The sequence below is a fragment of the Lissotriton helveticus genome, chromosome 7, assembly GCF_964261635.1.
Source record: "Lissotriton helveticus chromosome 7, aLisHel1.1, whole genome shotgun sequence".
In the NCBI taxonomy this organism is placed as follows: domain Eukaryota; kingdom Metazoa; phylum Chordata; class Amphibia; order Caudata; family Salamandridae; genus Lissotriton; species Lissotriton helveticus.
In genome coordinates, this window is record NC_136068.1 from 764,363,294 (window position 1) to 764,384,172 (window position 20,879).

The window sequence follows — 20,879 nt, forward strand, 5'->3', positions numbered from 1 at the left end:
ATATGGTGATCACTGACACGGAGTCACATATAGGGCCTTCTTGATCCAATTGACCTTTTCCTTTATTTGTACGCAGGCAAGCCTTGGAGGACAGGTCCGAATGATTGTGACCGGAGCGGCTCCAGCTTCCCCGACTGTCCTGGGATTTCTGCGAGCAGCCCTTGGATGTCAGGTAAGGTCTAAGAACATGAACCCCAAGCATTGCTTTCTACATTCAATGATTGTATAAAATATAGAGGTGTGGCCAGTATTAAAATCATGTCTGTTTATGGCAGGAGGCATAGTGGGGGCAAAAATGGAGGGATGATGGGAGTGAGAGAAAGTAAAAAGAAAGAAGGAAGAAAGAGAGATGAAGGAAGTGGAACTGGTTTGAACATTTGCCAGGGCTGCCATTGATTCTAAGCCTGGTCCTAGTCAGGCAGACGCTGGAGCTCACTTGTGGCTGCTTTGTCGATCTACCTTTGTAGGATGGGGTATCATAATGCAGTCAATTCAATTCAATTCAAGATAGCTTTATTCGGTATTTTAACAAAAAACCATAAAAGCGTAACATACAAATACAAAACAGTAAACAGACTAAACAATTTTTCTCGTATATAAAATTTCTTACAGTAAAACATGTCATCAAGATAAAATAGGTAAAATTCATTAAATTGCATATATAAAAGTTCTCAAATTCATTTGCAAGACTCTTGGAGTTCATACAGTCTACTGCTGTATACGTATTATCCGGTGTTTATAAGGAACATTATAATACGAGTTTTCAGTTTTGTGTTTATCCAAGAAGTCCTATACGTTTCCCATGGACCCCCTGCATTTTACAGTAAACGCCAGGAATTTTATCGCTGTCACTATGGTAATGCAGTCATAGTTTGAGTTGGACCCTGACAAATCCTCTGGTTTTTAAGATCTAAACTGCAGTGGCTTTGGGCATCCTTGTGACCCTACACAAATTCTGGGATTTCTAATGGTGCTGCGTGTCGAGGCCATGCTCTCATCTCTGAAGGCTTCATGACAAATTCTTTACCGAACTTCAACTGCCTACACATTTTCTACTTGCGATTTTTGTATTTATTTTACATTCTATTGTATGTTATGTGGTGCTCAGTCACTAAACTCTTTAGGGGCTCAACTAGACATTAGTAAGGGTTGTAATATGAGGCCTGCTTACCTGCTGAGGACAATCCTGCTAATGCTAGAGCTCCAAACGCCTTCTACCTATTTCACTTAGAACTGCTATTCTGGGTTCTCTCAGTAACATCCGAGACAATACAAAACCAAACCCGAGGTCTTGGGCACCCATCTTCCTCCAAGTCTCTTCCTGGAACAAGAACCTATCTGATATTTCAAATTGTTCCTCCATAATGAACAACAGCAGCTCTTTTCCAAAGTTGGGAATGGTTAGCTATTCGCATGGTTGCTTCAGTGCACACTGTTTTCCTGACCTATTGTTGAAGACAGACGCTTTCAGCCCTTTATATGCTCTCAAGAGCAACCCTCAAAGGATATGGCTAGACAGATTTGATCTGTCTCATTAAGGTTGGTATACTCTTCAGACTTGTCAAAGTACGCCATTTAATGTAATGCTCCACAGTTCTGCCAACGTGTCTGTGCAATACAATTTTAAAATGAAGGAAACACAATTTTGCTGAATTCAGAGGAGAAAGACACATTTTAGAGCAGGGTAAAACAAAGTGTACGTTACTTTGAAATATTTATGGAACCTAAAACGAAGAGTTAATATCGAGAAGTATGTTAACATTGATGGTGCCTCAACAAACTGAAACTACAGGAATTGATCTATTTATTAGCATGGCTAGATATAAAGTCCTATTTCCAACTTCCCAAAATACATGTGCGGTGGTTACATTGTTTCGAATGCTTTTTGGTGCTGTGACTGCAGTACAGTTCTTCTTCCCATTTTGGAAATCCAATTATACCTTTTTAAAGTAACTATAAAATAAATAGACATTGCTCATCTGGCCCAGTATACAACCCCTTCAAGGGGCGTGTCCATAGAGATAAGGAGACCCCCATTCCTTCCTCCTGATAGTAATGCTGAAGGAACCGGCCAATCGTTTCCTATCACAATACCATTCGGTGCGCGCTTTACGTGTTCAGAGCAGCGGTGGCCCAGAAATGAAACATGGACCAGGGAGTTCTTACATAAATACCAAACTCACAAGTGAAGTTAAATATCGTCTGGGAGATCTTACAAACAGAAAAGAGCTGGCCTAACAGAAAGGAGACTGTTAAATTACTACACACAGAAATCAACAGAATAAATACAAAGTAATGCCCTACCCATTAAGACCTTTCAACAACCATCTACAAATAGGGTGACCAGATCTTGAGAACCAAAACCCGGGACATTTTGCATAAATAGGAGGACTACAATTTTACATCTATGGTGCTGTGCAGAATGACAACTCTTATCAACATAGGAACACAGAAGAAGCACTAAGAAAATAAATAAAATGTAATTTCTAAAACTGGCATCATACCTGTTAATTAAATTGATTATTTATAACAGCTGCTAAAAAGCACAATTTTAGAACACCCAATAAGTGTATTTTACTGGATTCATTCGAGCAACTCTAAAAACCGGGACATGAGTCAAGATTGCTGAAATCTGCCGGGACAGCTGGTGAAAATCCGGGACTGTCCGGGCAAATCAAGAACGCCTGGTCACCCTACCTACAAAGCATCCATTTAGGTAAATTAACAAAGCTCTGCAAATTGAGCTGCATCACTTCCGCGACTTATTAACTTTGACCAAGCATTACTGCTCCCTTTTGTAGCTACTTTTACACGATTTGTGTGCAAATAGCGCCACCTATTGAGAAAGCGGTTTAGGGGATATCCGCCATAACACATTTTCTTATTTTGTAGCTGGTTTAAAAGCAAACACTGGGAGCCCAAAACTATTCGATGCCTAATGTTTGTACCACTATGGAGGGCTTTTGCAAGATATTGTTCTGTTAGCCTTATCATATCCCTAAAAAAAGCTCTAGAAAATCACTGAAAAAACAAAGGTTAAAGTGACGTAATGGTTAGGTGTTAAAATAAGATAAAACGTAACTAGTTGTGATTTACTGAGCTAACTAACGCATAAGCCCTGCCATGCACTGCTTATGACCTCACATGTTATATCACTCACAACATGTTCAATGGCATCACTGATAACATATCAAATGACATCATTAATGATATCACTGATAACACCATAGTAGTATACAGCATAGGGCTAGTGACTATGGGTCCATAGCAGGAATTAGCATAAACTCTGGAGACAAGTGTGATTGTGCATGTTGAAAGTTATGTGGGTCACCGTCTACAAATCACAAAAGTTTGGGGTGCAAGTATCACTCCATGTTACACAAGGTATAGGCTGCGCACAGCTGATTTGGGTTGCAGAGGTTTGTTTGCAAGTAGGTTAAGGCATAAAGCCAAATCCTCTTTCAAAAATATCTGTGAGAAAGGCCACCACTTCTGTTGACTATAGATTATCTACCAGTGGCTATCTTGACAGATGCCCATGTTAAATAATTTAAATACAGTTTTATAGATACATTCTATGTAGCAAGGACGCTTATAAGGTGTGGATATTTACTTTCGGAAGTTCGCTGAAGATTGCTGAAGGCATTGCAGATTGTAGAACAATTTAGAGGTATCCCACTTTGAGGGTGCAAGGCTTTCAGCAAGGCCATGTGTCTAACCGTTCATAGTTGGCCAACACCCTCCCCAGTTGGCCAACCGCCCGCCGCACATGGCTATCAGCTGTGCGCAACATGGGGTTGGCAGCAGGCCCTGGCTATGGCCAAATATTCCCCCATCACCACCACAGGTGCCCCTCCCTCTTTGCACATTTTCATCGGAGTTGAAGCTAGCCAATCAGATTACTCGGTACGGAGGTATAGAAATGGTTGACAGACAGTAAAGCTGAGGGTCTTATTTTTTACATTTTCAGTACTGTGACACTCTCGTGGGATGATCCATCCAAATAGGCCTAACTTTTTACCATCTTAGAGTCCAACCCAAACATAGTCCCGGGAAGGTGGCGGTCCCCAGGGCTGCGGGGGCCGCATCATAATCTGGCATTGCCCTCGGGACCTGGCCCACCCGGGGGCTTAAAAGAAACAAAGCGCGAGAGACTGCATTTCGTTTAAAAGAAAAGTTTTCGCGGGATTCGCGCACCCAGTGCAAATCCCACTGAAATTGTTTAAAAAAAATCTTTTTGGGCCATGGGGGTCCCTGTAGGACCACATGAGGAGGCCTAGGGGGTTTCAACCCTGCCCCCTTTCTTTTCTTTTTTAATCGCTTTTCAACCTTTTTTCTTGTGACTTGGTTCAACCAAGTCACAAGATGGCTGCCAACACTTCCTGGTTGGAACTGTTGGCAGCCAATCAGATTGCAGGCACAAGATCGGGAGGCTTTGTGAATCCTCTGTGGCCATATTTGTATATCTGAGAAATGTTTAAATTTCTCAGGAACTACTGAACGATTTACACGAGAGCTTTCTGTACCAAGAGCTACCTTTTTGCCAAATTTGCTGTAATTCCGTTCTGCAGTTCGGGCTGAAGCCATGTCTAAAGTTTCCTGTGGAAATTTACATGGAGAAAACGCGTTTTGGGGTCCCCCCTTTTTCTCTGCCCCTGCTTGACAAATCACCACGAAAATTTCAACACAGGAGCTGGCCTGACTGCCCCATTAGTTTTAAAAATTTCGCGAAGATTTGTCAAAACGGCGCCAAAGATATTGGCAAAAGAAAAAACGCTTTTTGAATAGAAACAAGGTCCGAACTATAAGTACCTTCTGGCGACCGCCAGTAGGTAATATAGTTTGTATGTTATGGTTAGGTGTTGAAATGAGACACCATCTAAAGTTAAAAAACCTCAAAACCACTGAAATTAGCTATTTTTAGTTTAGTGAATTAACTATTATTTTCACACCTATCATACACTGCTTATGATGTTACATATTACATGACTCATAACATGTTAAATTATATTATTCATGACATCTGTCGTGGTTTCCGTCCAGATGAGGACAATAATTGAGGTCTTGGTGAAGCACGCCTGGGCACTGGACAGGACTTTCCTTGGATGGGAACCTACTGGTTTAACTTTGGCACACATTTAACACGTTGCGGGCTCAACCGCAGTGCAATGCAGCTCAAATCTGTTTGCATTTACATTAGGAACTGCAATGTTAGTGTCACAATGTTAGGCTTGAAGCACATACCTTACCAATAATGAACAATTCTTCACTCTTGACTATTTTGCAAGGCTGCATTCGTGTTCATGCGAACCATTAACTACATTACAATGTGGCAACGCAACGATCTGTACAAGTATCTGTAGCCTGGAACCTCTCAATAGTCCACATTGGCTCACGTAACATGGCATCACCAGTGGTATCAACTCTCACCTCAATTCAAAAACAGACATTTAAAAATAAATTCCAGTCTGCTTTGCTGTAACTGGCCACTCAAAAAAGGTTGATCAGCCCATCCTTCCATAAAATCTGCAACTCCATGGGATAATGAGTTGGTCTCACCGTCCACCGAAAGCCTCTTGGATTCACACAGTGTGAAAGCAGTGGTGGACATCTGCTACCACAAGAGCACAATAGCCACACAAAATTCAGGATACATAAAATTAAACTTCCAGTGGTATTGGATTGGCTACTTTCGAAGTCTTCAAAAGCTTCTTGTGTTTTGCTGATTTTATAGAAAAGGGTTTGAAACTCACTAACAAGTAAACCATTTGACTACACTGTATGGAACAGTGTTCCGTCCTTTCCTTCCCCTCTCCTCCTAATTCCTGTATTTCTCCACTGAGCACCTCCCTCCATGCAGCAGGCATTTCAGTCATGTCATGTGACGATGAGCCTTCACACTTTTGGGAATCAAAGCCATACAAGGAATTCTGTGTCCAATGATTTCCTGTCAGACATACATGTCCCAAACCATGCTGAGTCTGAGTTACTTAAAGTTAGACATCTAATACCTTGGCATGGAGTGTGAAATTCTATCTGCCACAACTCCTCTCATGTCATACCCTCTTCCACCATGTTCACATCACCAGTACGTGGGTCACGGTGTGGCATCTCTCTGAGAGATGTAGGTGGTGGGTAAGGGAAAGAAGACTACATAACAACACACTGGTGCTAGCCCTTCACAGGCTACAGTGGCCCCTAGACAATGGTTGGGGAAACATTACAAGCTGGAGCCAAACCCAACGTATCTTAAATTTGCCATTGCCAGATAGCAAAAACCTGATCAGAAAGAATAACATGCACTTGTGAATTCACAGTGAATAATATACTGGACATCCAATATACTGGACATCCAATCAATATCTACTGCACACACTCACATTCTGCCTGCAGAAAGATTACCGGTGAACACGCACACTGTATCTGTATTGACGAATGACATAGGAAAAAAACAACAGTTTTGTTTGTGATGCATTTACAACAGGCTTGATTGATATATAAATGTGTTTCTAATAAATATGTTTCCTTACTAGGTTTACGAAGGCTATGGCCAGACAGAGTGTACTGCTGGATGCACCTTCACCACCCCTGGAGACTGGACGTCAGGTGAGCAGCTAACTTAACAGAAACGTACAAGTTGACTTTATAATGGACAGCCAAGAATTCAATAACAGCAGAAGCTTGACCATTTACATATCTGAGTTAAATGTAGCCCGAGTCTGTGCAGCCTGTACCTTGCAATCTGGTTTCTTGTAGTTCCTACCCTTCTTTTACATTGGTCCAGGCTAACAAACCAACTCGGTAAATCCCTTTCTTGATGAAAAATTCTGTCTTCCAGGTTGACTTTTCCCCCCAACTACAACTTTTCATAAAGAGGATCCACTTTTAAACCCAGATCCCTATTTGCTCCTTAACCTCCTTCTTCATCTTTTTAAAGAGGTCAACCCCTTAACATCCCCTTCCTGGTCTTCCCCCTTTCTTGCTACTATCCTATTTTCTTTCAGGGTAACCAACATAAATCACCTTTTGTACCAGTATTCCTAATGCTCCAATAATGTTGTTGTACCAGTAACAACGATTCATCTTTTGATTTAATGGAGCACCCCAGCATGCAAACTTCAGAGGTATTTGAACAATTACCTTCTTCCATTAGAAATGTGAATGATTATATTTTAGGGGCAAAATTCTAAAACCCTAAGTCGCTCGTGATAATTTTGCCTTGCTCACTTGACAAAAGTGTGTGTTCTTGTACAAAATTCCTTATTTCCTTTAATCTCAGTTCCCACGTCGGTATGGTTGATTGATTGATTGAATAAAATTTATACCGCGCAAAAACAATAACCCGAAGGCATGAAGGCGCCTAACAAAACAAATCATAAATGTGAGCACGACACCACTACAGATAAGCCTGCACAAAGAGGTGCGTTTTCAGAGCGCTTCTGAATGCCTGAAGAGTGGGTAGGGATCTTATTTTCAGCGGAAGGGCATTCCACCACTTGGGCGCCAAAGTGGAGAAGGCCCTGCCACCCCATTTCGCTCTCCTGATTCGGGGGGTCGATAAAAGAAGTTTGCCTGAGGAGCGCAGATCCCTAGAGGGAATATAGCGGGACAGGATGGATCCTACACCAGTGGGACTATTTTTAGCTAAAGCCCTATATGTCATACATAAGGTCTTGAAGTGGATGCGGTCCTCAACTGGGAGCCAATGCAACAGCTTTCTGGCCGCTGTGGCTGAGGCACGTTTGGGGAGATCCAGGACAAACCTGGCAGCCGCATTCTGGACTACCTGCAAGCGCTGCAGTAAACTCTTGTTTATTCCCGCATACAGCACATTGCAGTAGTCCAGCCGGGAACCAATGAGGGCAACCACCAGCTGTTTCCTTGCCTGCAGGGATAGGTAGTGCCTGATCCTCCTCAGGACATGGATGATGCCCCAGCAGGTGGAGATGGTTCTACTGAACTGTTTACCCATATTGAGGACAGGATCAATCATGACCCCAAGATTTTTTGCAGAGGAGGTAGGGGTGGGGCATACTCCTAATGAGTCTGACCACCAACAGGATGACCATACGTCATCTTTCCCTCCAAACACCATTACCTCCGTCTTCTCTCCATTCAGTTTCAATGAATTAAGAATCATCCATTGACCTACTGCCTCCATACAAGATCTAAAATTGGAGGCAGTCGGCACACTAGACTGGGAGAGAGAGACGAGGATCTGGGTGTCATCCGCGTAGGAAACTATCTCCATCCCAAAAGATTTAATGAGCCTGGCAAGTGGGGTCACATAGATGTTGAATAGGGTCGGACTAAGGGCCGACCCCTGGGGGACCCCACATTGCACAGGTAGGGATGGAGATAGATACTCCCCCAACTTCACTCTTTGCACTCGATGATTGAGGAAAGAAGTGAGTAGATCTAGAGCTGCACCTTGCACCCCAATCTCCCTCAGCCGAGTTGTTAATACTGAGGGAGAAAGGGTATCAAAGGCCGCCGTCAGATCCAAAAGGATCAGAAGGGTGGTCTGGCCCTCATCAACACGCGTGCGGATATTGTCCAGCACTATGGTGAGGGCCGACTCAGTGCTGTGTTCCCTCCTGAAACCGTGTTGAGAGGAGTCAAGGCAGGCCGAGCTCTCTACAAAAGCAGCAAGATGCATGTTAGACACTTATCACCAACAGTTAGCATTACATATCAAACTAGACATAACTGTTTACTTTGGTAAACTACAAAATCATCACTCACATTCTTCACTCACTCACATAGGCAGAAATGTAATGTTTTTGCATGCAAGTGTGTGTGTATGCTGACTCAGGAATAAGAACAGACCCAAGGAGCATTTTTCTCACTTCGGTACTTACAGAGCGTGCTGATCCAAGAATCACAAGAGCCTGGTTGGAAATGTAATACATTCTAAGGAACCGATGACAAGTTCCAAAGTGCTGGTGGGATAGAAACTGCACCCGTAATGTGGGTGCCATGCACTAATATCCCACCCGTAAGGTCATATTAAGAGTTAATCCATAGAGAATGGGGAATAACGGCAAATCTTTTTTTTCCAGCCAGAATTGCACACAGCATTTCCATTTCCGTGAGGGATTAATGCTGCCACTTGCCACCTGCTCTGATCGAGAAGAGAGAGATAGTGATAGGGCTGGTGGGGGAGGAGGTTATGGGCAATGGTAATGGTCAGAGGGGGGAGGGCTCACAGAGGGGAGCATTACATGCCCCCTGTTGTAATGTACTAATTATTCAATGCACTCTCCCTCCCTACAGAAGTTCTCTGCCTTGCTGCTCAGCCTGTGATGAGGTCATATAGATTGTTGAATGTGTTTGTATTGGAAGGGAGAATCAGTTGGTGTGAAAGGGCTGAGCAGCGAGGAGGCTGCTCCTGGTGGGGCATTTTAATGCATCTGACTGACATCTTGTAACCTGTAACCAAGAAGTGATCTTATGAATAAAGCTGTGATTCTGTTCTACATCACTTGGTCTATGTATCATTTAACCTTGTAACACACCCCCCCCCCCCCCGGTGCCAAAAGGGAGGATTGGCCAGGAGCCGAGGCTGGGCTGCTCTTGCACCCCAAGCCTTAACCAAATATACAAGCTACATTTTCCGGCAGGTAAAATTGGACTCATTGTTTCTCGTACCCAGCAAAATCTGTATGCCAGAACACTAGCTACTAGTAATTGAGGAAACCCGTAACTCTCCTTAGGATACTGCTCCTATTATCACATAATCAGCCCTGTAATGTGGTTATCCAAGGGGCAAGCTTGCCTGATCTCAAGATGACCGCAGCCTAAGCAAGCTCCTGAGACCATCAAATGAATCCAGCAGGAATCTGTGAAATCCCATTGTATAAAGGGTGCTATCACACGAGAACTGTGCAGGGCTGAAAGTCAGCCACTGAACACTGCCTTTACTGGTGCAGCTGACCCTCCCAGGCTTGTTGCAGTGGCGCTCTGCATCACTGAGGGCACAGCCTACCTCGCTCTCCATAGCACTGACCCTGAGGGCGCACCACACACAGCACTGCCCGCTTCAGGCCACAGAGGTGCGCGCCCGCCCAGCCGCGCACGTTATTGGGAACAGTGGTCACAAGTGGTCCTGGTGTGGTCACGTCAAGGAGCAGGGATACAAATCCATGAGGTATGCGTTGACCCTGAAGGAAGATATGTGGTGATGCGCTGTCATATAGATAACTTGGATGTGCTACTAGTAGGCATTTATGGACCCAACTATGATGACCCCCAATTCTATTGCTTCCTACTCAGGAAACCTGTGACATAGGTGAATACACCACAGCTTTGGGGCGGAGACTTTAACTGCGTTTAATTTCCAGAACTACATAGATCCAGGCCCCCTCCACCAGAGGACCATCCACTGCAGCGAAAGTTATAGTCGCAATAGTGGAAGCAGATGGATTGGTGGATGTCTGGCACTATCAATCACAGCAGGGCAGGGAATACACCCATTATTCATCAGTACACGGCATACACACCTTTATAGACTACTGGCTTGAATCAAGGAATCTCTTGCTCTTCATATGCGATTGCACACACTTGCCACACACATACTCAGATCATTCACATGTAAAACTTATGTTAGTGCCCGTAGACATGCAACCTAGGGCCTTCACTTGTCTATTTTGCAATATTCACTACTAGACGCAGTATCCTTGAGGAACTAGCCCGAGTGATAGATTAATATTTCCACTTTATTCTTGGGAGTGTATCCTGCATGGCCACAATTTAGGAAGCGTTTAAAGCTTATATTCGGGGCGTAACAATTTCGAAACTTGCGGGGTACTCTGGTTATAAGGGAACAAATGCTAAAATTGGAAAAATAACTTGCTATACTGGAGCGCGCTACACAGAAAAAGCATTTGACTCGATTGAGTGGAACTTTCTGTTGGCTGTGCTGAGGCGAGTAGGCATGGGAGAGGTGTTTTTGAAATTGGAAACAGGTATTATATGCGAAACCAGTGGTTCGTGTAAACGTGTTTAGTTAACTATTAACCCCAATTGCAATTACAAGAGGAACGAGACAGGGGTGCCCACACTGCCCACTGTTATATGCATTAGCGACGGAGCCCTTAGCACGTGCATTGCGTGAATACCATGCACAGCGAGGCATAAAATGTCCATACTACAATTTAATAATAGCCACATATGCTGATGACACACTTTTAAATATGAGAAACCCAGAACATAACTTAACGCCAATGTTACTGGTTGAGAGGTTGGTAGCCACTCAGGCATGCGCATAAACTGGAATGAACCACTCATGTTTCCCCTCACCGCCTTACAACTCCCATTCAGATGGAATACCCATTCATGTGGACTACTGGGGTCCAGGTACACACTTATCCAGAAGTAGTTATGTGGGAAAATTATGGGCGGGCAGTGCAGCTGCTCACGGAAACTATTGAGAAATGGATTAGGCTCCCACTATCTTTACTGGTACGTATTGTACTCATGAATATGATAGTCCTACCATGCTTTTTATTCTTCTTTAACATACCGATCCTAATACGGAGGACACTATCTCACTCGGCACCCTACTAATCAGGCTGTCTTGGGCGTGCAAACAACCCCACGTGCAATGGACGACGCTGGTAGTGCCCTGCTCATCAGGTGGGCTTAATGCCCCAGATTTAGAAACATATTACAGTGCTGCACACCAAATCCATGCTTATTATTGGATACACGGCCCACATGAATTGCCACATTTATACCCGAAAAGAGAAGAGATAAGCCCTCTCACTTTCCCCCGATACTTGCTTTCCAAACCACAGTGGCCATTCCACATTATTGACCCCGTAGGGATCACCAGATACCAATTACGCTAGACCGAGGATACACAGAAGTTTACGCACCTTTCTTTCCCAAGGTTACCAGTATAATGGTGTGGCTGGTTAATATTGGGAAAGAAAAAGCAGCCAAACAGGCACTCCACACGCTAAATATAAGAAGTATGGGGGCCTGTTCACAGATGGGGTGGTCAGCACTTGGGAACAAGTGCAAACACAAGCACCAGACCGATTTCCAACATTCTTCTCTTGGCTAAAGTGCTGGAAAAGTGTATGCAACTACAGCTAAGTCAGCACATCAACACCTTCCATCTTCTCGATGATTGCCAATCTGGCTTCCGACCTGGACACAGCACTGAAACCACAATGCTCCCATCGTCGATGATGCTCTACAAGCCCTTGATCAAGACAAAACCTGTCTCCTAATCCTCCTAGATCTATCCTCGGCCTTCGACACGGTCAACCATGAGATGCTACTTGAACGCCTCAAACTTAGGATGGGATTAGATGGCACAGACCTCGACTGGTTTAGTTCCTACCTCCAAAACTGATCTCAGAGATTCCTAATCAACGGCAACCTGTCCGCTCCCTCCTTGGTCACGGTGGGAGTCCCTCAAGGATCAACGTTGTCCCCCACCCTTTTCAACCTCTATTTAGAACCCCTTGCCGAAATCCTTCGCACTGCAAATATCTCCTACCATATGTACGCCGACGACACTCAGATCTACATAAAAATCTCATCTCTTGAGGAGATCCTCACCTTGAATGAGGCCCTGAGGCTGACCGTCCAATGGCTCTCCTCCCACAAACTCAAACTCAATGCTAAGAAAACTGAGTTCCTCCTAATCTCCCCGCCCAAAAGCAACTCTGAGATCCTGACATGGATTAAAGCTATCACAGCCTTAAACTGTCCAGAAATTCACGATGGGCCTGTGCCCTCCTACTCCAGCCTGCACGCTTTCGGGAAAAAAAAAACTATAATCGGGCGTTTGCTGGGGCTGCACCAAGAATATGGAACTCCTTCCCACCCGCCATCAGAAGAATCCCCTCTCTGGCACGCTTCAAAAAGGCTAAATCCTTCTTCATGGGTAAATTCCTTGGCTAAATCCCTTCCACAACCACCTCAGAGACTACTGCCCTCATCCTGCGACCTCGCCCCACCAAGAAACCGGGGGTCTGTCTTCAGTAATTGTAATTGTAATGTTATCCTTGTATTCTCCCATCCCTCTGGTACCCAGCACCCCCTCCCCCTAATGTACAACACTCTGTGATATCCTTCCTATTGCATGCCTCTCTGACTCTGTAAAGCGCTCTGATGTACAGTACTCTTGTGATATCCTGCCTATTGTATGACTCTCTGACTCTGTAAAGTGCTCTGATACCCTTACGGGTCAAGTTCGCGCTCTATAAAACACTAAAATAAATAAAAATGCATAATTATTATCAAGTACGGCAGTCGCTGCACGCACTACTGGGAGAAGAGATGGCAGAGCACAGGAGGTAGCCTCAATAATTTTCTTAATACAGACCCAGAGCCCACAGCACGGAATCTCAATATTATACACACTCGTAAGAACTGAGCTAAAGCCTACTCAGTCTAAATTGTGCAGGGAGGGGCATGACGACCTAGGCATCGATATAGCAGAGGAACAGTGGTTATATTTCTGCTCAGTCATAAAGACTATCTCACAAAATGGCTAGCATTGTTTAATACATTTTAAATACCTTCACAAATTGTATTACACCCCAGCATGACTGCGTCCATTTGGGCTGAGGGAAGATGATAGTTGCATGAGGTGAGGGGTGGGGCTAATTTCACTCATCTGGCCTGGGATTGCCCAGGGATGAGCGCGTTCTGGGCTGCAGTGGTCGGGCACTTCAAGACATATCAGAGACATCTTTGTCTGTTACACCATTTTTCGCCCTTCTAGTTTATGACAAAGATGTGCCTAGGGCATCCTGAAGATTAGTTTGCACTTGGCATATTCCTTGCAATGAGAAGAATAGCCATGAGATGGATGAAGGGCCTATTACCCACACTAGCAGAGTGGTTTACAGACCTATTGTATTGCAATACTCAGTCGGACAACTGCAACACTCTCAGGTCGATAAGCTGTAGACCACAGAATATCTGGGAACCATATCAGGCATACCTTAGGTGTAGAGAAGCAGATGAAGCGGAAAGGGAAGAACAAGATGACAGGGGGGAAGGTTAAACCCATAGCGACGCATATGGATACATCTACTTGCACTCAACCATAGGGACAGCAGGGGTGCTCGGGTGTGCAACTCTCAAGAGTGATATGTAAATGATACGTGATCATTGTTAGTTTTCCTGAATTAAAATGTATAGAATATGGTGTTAGTATTACATACCCAACTGACACATATCCTTAATGTCTCGCTCAATGACTCTGGGAATGTTTATCTTCTTATCAAGAAGTCTCCTCCTGTTAATGTGTGACAAGAAGTTACAGATACAGCTATTGCAATGTTTATGTGTGTAAAAATGGAAAAAGGAGGTAAAAAAAATGTGGTTATGCAAATACAGTTACTCATGGATCTCCCTACATATTAGCTGTGATTACTGAAGGCACATCAAAATGCTGGAGAACTTATTTTCAGCAGTAGGGAAAGGAACTCAGTGATGCCTTTGTTGGAATTGTTCCACCTGCTTTCAGTATGTGAGCTTGTGGATTTTAAGACTGTTTGTTTGATGTGCAAGGGCTTAAGAAATCTTGGATCGAGGAGGAGCCAAGATGGCGTCCGGGACGGTCGCCTAGTCCCTCGGCTCCGGAGACCGTCTCCTCCCGAGCTCACATCCTGCCTGTAATCCTGTACTAAAAAGGCACATTTGTGGTGGCGAGCACCTCCGACTACCATCGGCGAAATCCTGAGGCTTGCACCTGCTTTAACACGGGGGAAACATACAGCTGCAGTTCGTGGCCCGCAGCAGCCATGAGACCGGGGCCTCGAGTGGATAGTGAGGCTGGTCACCAGATGAATAACAGCGGGCGCCGGTGACTACGAGGTGTCGGTCGGGTCATGTGTGACGAAAAACGGCCGATTTCCGGACTGCATATCCTGTCGGCTACGGACACGACCCCGATTGCGTGCCTAACAATGTGCTTGGAGTGAATTGCACGATCGTGGGAGCCTTGACCATTCACCGTTGGGTAACTGCTTGCGCATTGTCCCGCTATCGGCGGGAGGTTCCCGAATTTCCGCTCACTTGATACCGAGCGGGGCCTGCTCGCATCGACAGTTGTTTCTTGCACTATATTGGTGTTGGCAGCCACGAGTGCGGTACAAAGATGCCTGATGCCCCCTGGCCTGCTACCTGGCCCCAAATCAGGGCGGCCCTGCCCGTGCGCACAACGGGTGAGACGGAGTGCAGCCTCGGGGAGACTGAGCCACACAGTGCTTGTGAGTGTATGGAAAAGGAAGATTCGATCGAGGGGGGGCTTGGAAGAGACTTGCACTATGGCGATCTTATAGCCGCTCTTGTTGCCCTACGTCACGACTTGGTGCAATCTGCCCGAATCCTGGGTAGTAAAGTGGATGAGCTCGTGTCTGCACTGGGGCACTCGAGAACAGCTGGTCAACGGGTGTACAGTGTTATGCCTCATTCAATGCCCGGTTGTATCAAGATGGCGGCACTAAGCGACGCCGGCGGGCTTGAAAACCCGATGCCCGGGACTTCTCTTGTTGAGGATCTTGACTGCCTGAGACGATGTGTAGACCTTGGTTTGGAATCTCGACGGCTGTGTTCGCCCCAGGCCGTACTTTCCGTGCCCCGACGGCCGCTCAAGCGGTGGTTGGACATTGAGATCTTTCTCCCCGGCCCTGCTCTTCTGATTATCAGGTGGAAGGTGTACTTTCGGGCCGGGACGGGGCCACTGGAACGACGTGAGAAGGGTCTGGCAGATGTCCGGTTACATCGAATTGACGCTCATGTGCTGCTGCTCACGCCCGCCTGGGCGCTCCGACTCCCCGTACAGATTGACCTTGGGGCGGCTGGCTGGTTGAGCTCTGCTGACGCTTTGGATCGCACGGGACAGGGTTGAAGTTGTGTCTTGGATTGTTAGCCATTGTGTCTTCTCCAGTGTCTGTAGGATTAACCCTTTGCCTCTTGTCGTGAGTGATCAGAACCGCTTTGCTGATTTGTCGATGGTGGGCAGTGGACCTGCTTTGACTTTTTAGACTCTGTATACGCCTATCCTGTTTTTCCTTCTCTCTAATTGACTTCGACACTCTACTGCTTTTGGTTATTTTCGTGATGCAGGCGGTTCGGATGGATAGAACCCGTGTGAAAACCGCAATAACTCGTTTGTATTGGACGGGGTCTTGTGATGGAACGTGAGGGTTTGGGCTGAACTTGATTGGACTTTGATGCAATGTTTCTTTTATCTTTGCTGGGGTATATCTGTGGGAGCGAGGGCCAGAAGTGGTTCTGTGTGTTTAATATTTCTTTGTCTGATGTGATCGGGACGGGACTTGCTGCCTCTGTGGTTCCGGGGATCGGGCGGGATGGTCCGTTCTCTGCTTGCGATTCCCCTATGGAATGTCTCTTGATTTGCTATCACTTGCTTACCATTACGGTACGGGATGTCTGCTCTTGGTGGGGGGATGGGAGTCCGGGAGCTCGTATTGATTTGTTGTATTCTCCTCCTCCAACCTTTTTTCCCTTCCTTGGGGTGTAGTTTAGGGGGCACAGGCACGCTGCTAGTGGGGTTAGGTCGTAGCCATCTGCAGGGGTGTAGGGTGGGGGGTTGTGGGGGGGGGGGTTATTTTTCCTTTGTTATTTTCTATGACCATTCTATTTCCCCTTTCCTTTCTTCACAAGAGCTGTGGCGTATTCTCCTGATCCTTGCCTGAACGTATCCGGGTGTCACATGTTTGTTCCGTACATCCTGTACTCCTGGTGGGCGGGTGCTGTTGATGGGTGCCTGCGGTCATTGCTATCCAATTGTTTTGCTTCTGGTTCACACTGCATTTGATTTTTCTGCTGCTTATGACTGTACATTATTTAGTCACTTCATTCGCCCATCCACGGCTGTGCTGTATTTCGTTTAATGACACCCGATATGTGTATTTTCCTCTTGTGTTATAATAATAAAAAGCTATTACAAAAAAAAAAGAAATCTTGGATCTTCATTAGGGTGGTCTTCTCACTCCATGCCATCACGGACGCCTTGTTTCCAGCCCAGGGCTAGTTATTTACAAATCACTGCGCAGAGAGTTCTGGTTTGTATGTGATAAATACAGCATTCAAACAGTGGCATGCACAAATACTGTTGTGGTGATAGAGGAGATAATGGTAGAGGTAGTAATGCTATGGGTAATGGTAGATGTGTTTAACAATGGTTGTGTTTAATGATGGACGGCGAGAGGTGTGGTGCAGCGGCCATAGCGGCTGACTCCGGAGCATGGAGCTCACGGTTCGATCACCAGCACCGGAAGCAGATCGGTTTAGCATCATGCGACTCTGGGCAATAGCTCACTTAATCTCCCCGACGACCCCCAGCGCCTTGAAACCCTTACGGGTGATTAGTTTGCGCTTTACAAACACCGGGTTATGATTATTATTATTAGTGATGGTAGCAGTAGAGGTGGTGCTGGTAATGACTTGCACTGCAGTCCTCAAAAACATATAAAAAGGCTATTGCAGTAAATCTAATACAAAAAAGTTGTTTTTTGTATAAAATGAATGTGAGAGATAAAGAATCAATTGTGTGAGGATTTTGGGTAATTTTCAGATGTAAGAGAGTCCCACATGCATAACATTGCAATGTTAACACTTCATAGAAGGTTGAATGATATACGACACAGCCACCAGTTGGGTGAAGCGGAATTCCACTTGATGTATATTTTAAAGAATTTATAGGAACATGTCTTGCAGACATCCGTGCTGTCAAGAAAGACCTAAAGACGTGGACTGCAGACTTGTGCCCGGTGGAATTAGCCTATATGATAATCCCATCCAGCATGTACACTTTGGTTACCCCTTGAATGTCTGCCAGTAGTTCCAAAGTCAATGCTCAAAAGTTTATTTGGGCACCCCTCTCGTGGAACGACGCCCGCAAGCAATCGGATTCAAGGCCCTGGAAATCTTTCTATTTGCCCCGAATGTCCTTCCAATTAATGATTGGTCGATTCTCTTTGGATGTGGCTTGTTATTTGTTTGGTGCTAAGAGAGGATTCAGGTCGTTACATGTGCCTTACACGAGGCGTACATAGAATGAATAAATACATCCTTATACATACACTGTATAAAATCCATATCACTGGCACAGTGTGCTGAACAGTAACCAATTGCATTTCTTTACAGGTCATGTTGGAGCGCCCTTGCCGTGTAATTTAATCAAACTGACTGATGTGGAAGAGATGAATTATTTTGCTGCTAAAGGAGAGGGGGAGGTAAAATTAATCCATTTTATCCAATTAATCACAGATGTCGATACAGTTTGTTTTTCCATACAAAATCTGAGCCATTAAGCTATGCATTATTGTGTTATGGTATGCCTCAGGGACAGGGCTGTTGTGCTTTTTAAAACTTCATTGAAATTATGGATCCTATGATACGAATTGCAAAATTATTAAAAAATAAATTAGCACATTTGCAGTATAATAGCACTCAGCTGTTAGCCTTTGAAAAATGGAGGATTGAAACACTTTTCTACTGAGTCACAACAAATGTAGCACAAATAGCACTAGATGAAATATATTTTTCAGGAATTCGGATTTTTTTTTTTAAAGGTGCATGCTTGCTGATGTTGCATCAATGTGTCTCTTTCAGATCTGTGTGAAAGGACCAAATGTCTTCAAAGGATACCTAAAAGATGAAGAGAAGACATCGGAAGCTCTTGACAAAGATGGCTGGCTTTACACAGGAGATGTTGGGAAATGGTTACCTGTACGTACAGCATCACAGATCAGCACTGTTTTTCTCAGTTGATTGTGTCTGTGACGATTGAATGTGCCACTTTGAGATTGCCGTCACATACAAAGCGGAGCATCTAGGAGAAGGTCTAATCCTAGTTTATATTGAACTAGAAAACTATGGTTTGAGAACCCTAGTCTCACTAGTGGATTTCTTGCATTTTTCTTCACTCTTTCATTTGCACCAGAGGGGGAGATAGCATGAAAGAAAGTGCAGGAAAGGGAGACTGAATAAATGTCTAAAGATCTGTATCTAGTGGCACTGTGGCTGTATGAAACAGGATGCACAGTCTGCCCAACAACAGAATATTCATATGGAGGCTATAGGTCACTAAACCAAACTGCTTGGAGGTGCTTCTTCACATATATGGCTCTATATGGTGGAGCTGTCACAGTGTCTTAACAGAGGCCACCCCTGTAGACCCTGGTTCGTAAAAGAAAAGCGGGCAACCAGGTTGGATGAGAAGGTTACGATGGTTAGCTGATCAGATCAGTGGATCCCTTGCGACATCCTCTCTCTGCCTCAGTCCTCTTTGTGAATAGTAACCACCTGTCCTGGGCTACAAATATCTAATGATACATTCATATATTCCAGAGACCTAACTGGTATAGAATTTTCACCTCTAGTCTCTAATCTTAGTAGGTCTCAATATTGAAATTAGAATTTTCAATAAATTTGTAATTTCTCAAAATCAACTTGGTAAGTTGTGAATCACCGGGCACTAAGGCAAAAATAGTTTACAACTGCCCATAAATGTGTAACACACATATCACATCCTCGGAGTCACAAAAAGGTCCCAAAACAGTTGGACAGGCTGGTGTTGCTACACATTAAAAAAAATCTGCTCACAAATCTTGCCGTATTTGCAAGAAATGACACAGAACCCTTCTCAAGTTTAAACTGTGGTCACGCTGCGACTAGTCAAGGCCTGCCTCCACAAGTGGACCAGCTCATCGAATGCAACGATACAGGAGCCTCTGCAGTATGTTGTGTACCTTTGAACCAATAATGGCAGTGCACTGAACACTGCATGCATCGGTTCTTCCAAATTTTATAAAACACAAAATTGATCGCTTAAGCATCAGAAATATGTATTGTTAATATGTTGACGCTCACTGTCAATTTTGTCTCAACTATTGTTCTTTCTACCAACAGAATGGGACACTTCGAATCATAGACCGAAAGAAGCATATCTTTAAACTTGCTCAGGGGGAATATATTGCCCCTGAAAAAATTGAAAATATCTACGTCCGAAGTGAACCTGTGGCGCAGATATACGTTCATGGAGACAGCTTACAGGTAAGGTCTTACTCTTCTAACCAGATATGTATACTTAATTATAATACATAATATAATGTAAGATACGAATAATATACTACAATATGCTTGTTTCAAAATATTGTACATGTAGCAATTTATTTTGGAGAATAAAATAACAGGCAATATCATAAAGTCAGATCTAAAGTTTTAGAGCATATGGCCTACTATTTGTCTGGTACAAATCACCATCAAGTGCGGAATACAAGGGTAATTTGGCAATGTTCATTCTTTTAAATCTATCAGCAAGGTTTAATACTGTGGATTCCTCAATTTCAATCCACTAGCTTTGCTCACTTGTCAACATCTCACAGTCTTCCAAAAACGAATTCACATCATTTCTTGACATCAGTAACAATGAGTAAATCTCTTCAAGCATTTCTCTGGTTTTGCCCATTGATGATTCAGCATTTCACAGAGCTCATCCGTGTTCCCTGTCCTTCTTAAAGTATGCATTAACCATCCCACAACTAAACCCACCACCTGGACTTAGCAATCATTTGAATATGGATGATAAACAAATCTTATGTAACAAAACTTCACAGGTCCTTTGGTACAATCACAAAAAGCATCAAGCAATTTATATAAAACTGATGATCAAAAAGGTGCTACTTTCAAAATGAACTGTAACTTCAGAGCCACTCTTCAATCTGCACTACAACTAATGTACAAACAAACCCACCTTTCAGCAAGGCTTCATCGTCCATTAAAGTCACGCAAAGAGAATCATATTGTCAGCTATATGTTTTCAAGAAACTCCCATTTCTATCAAACCTTACAGAAATTGATTCTAGGAGAATATTCAA

General features: G+C 44.2%; 1 protein-coding gene across 2 annotated transcripts in view; it reads left to right on the plus strand.

Moving 5' to 3' along the window:
• Window positions 1-20,879, plus strand: part of ACSL6 (acyl-CoA synthetase long chain family member 6) — a 465,401-nt gene that overhangs the window by 376,275 nt on the left and 68,247 nt on the right. For both annotated transcript variants that reach the window (XM_078653126.1, XM_078653125.1), the window contains exons 14-18: window positions 77-172; window positions 6,534-6,606; window positions 18,145-18,233; window positions 18,613-18,729; window positions 19,912-20,055. In XM_078653126.1, the coding sequence (XP_078509252.1) occupies window positions 77-172; window positions 6,534-6,606; window positions 18,145-18,233; window positions 18,613-18,729; window positions 19,912-20,055 (519 nt within the window). The remainder of the gene's footprint in view (window positions 1-76; window positions 173-6,533; window positions 6,607-18,144; window positions 18,234-18,612; window positions 18,730-19,911; window positions 20,056-20,879) is intronic.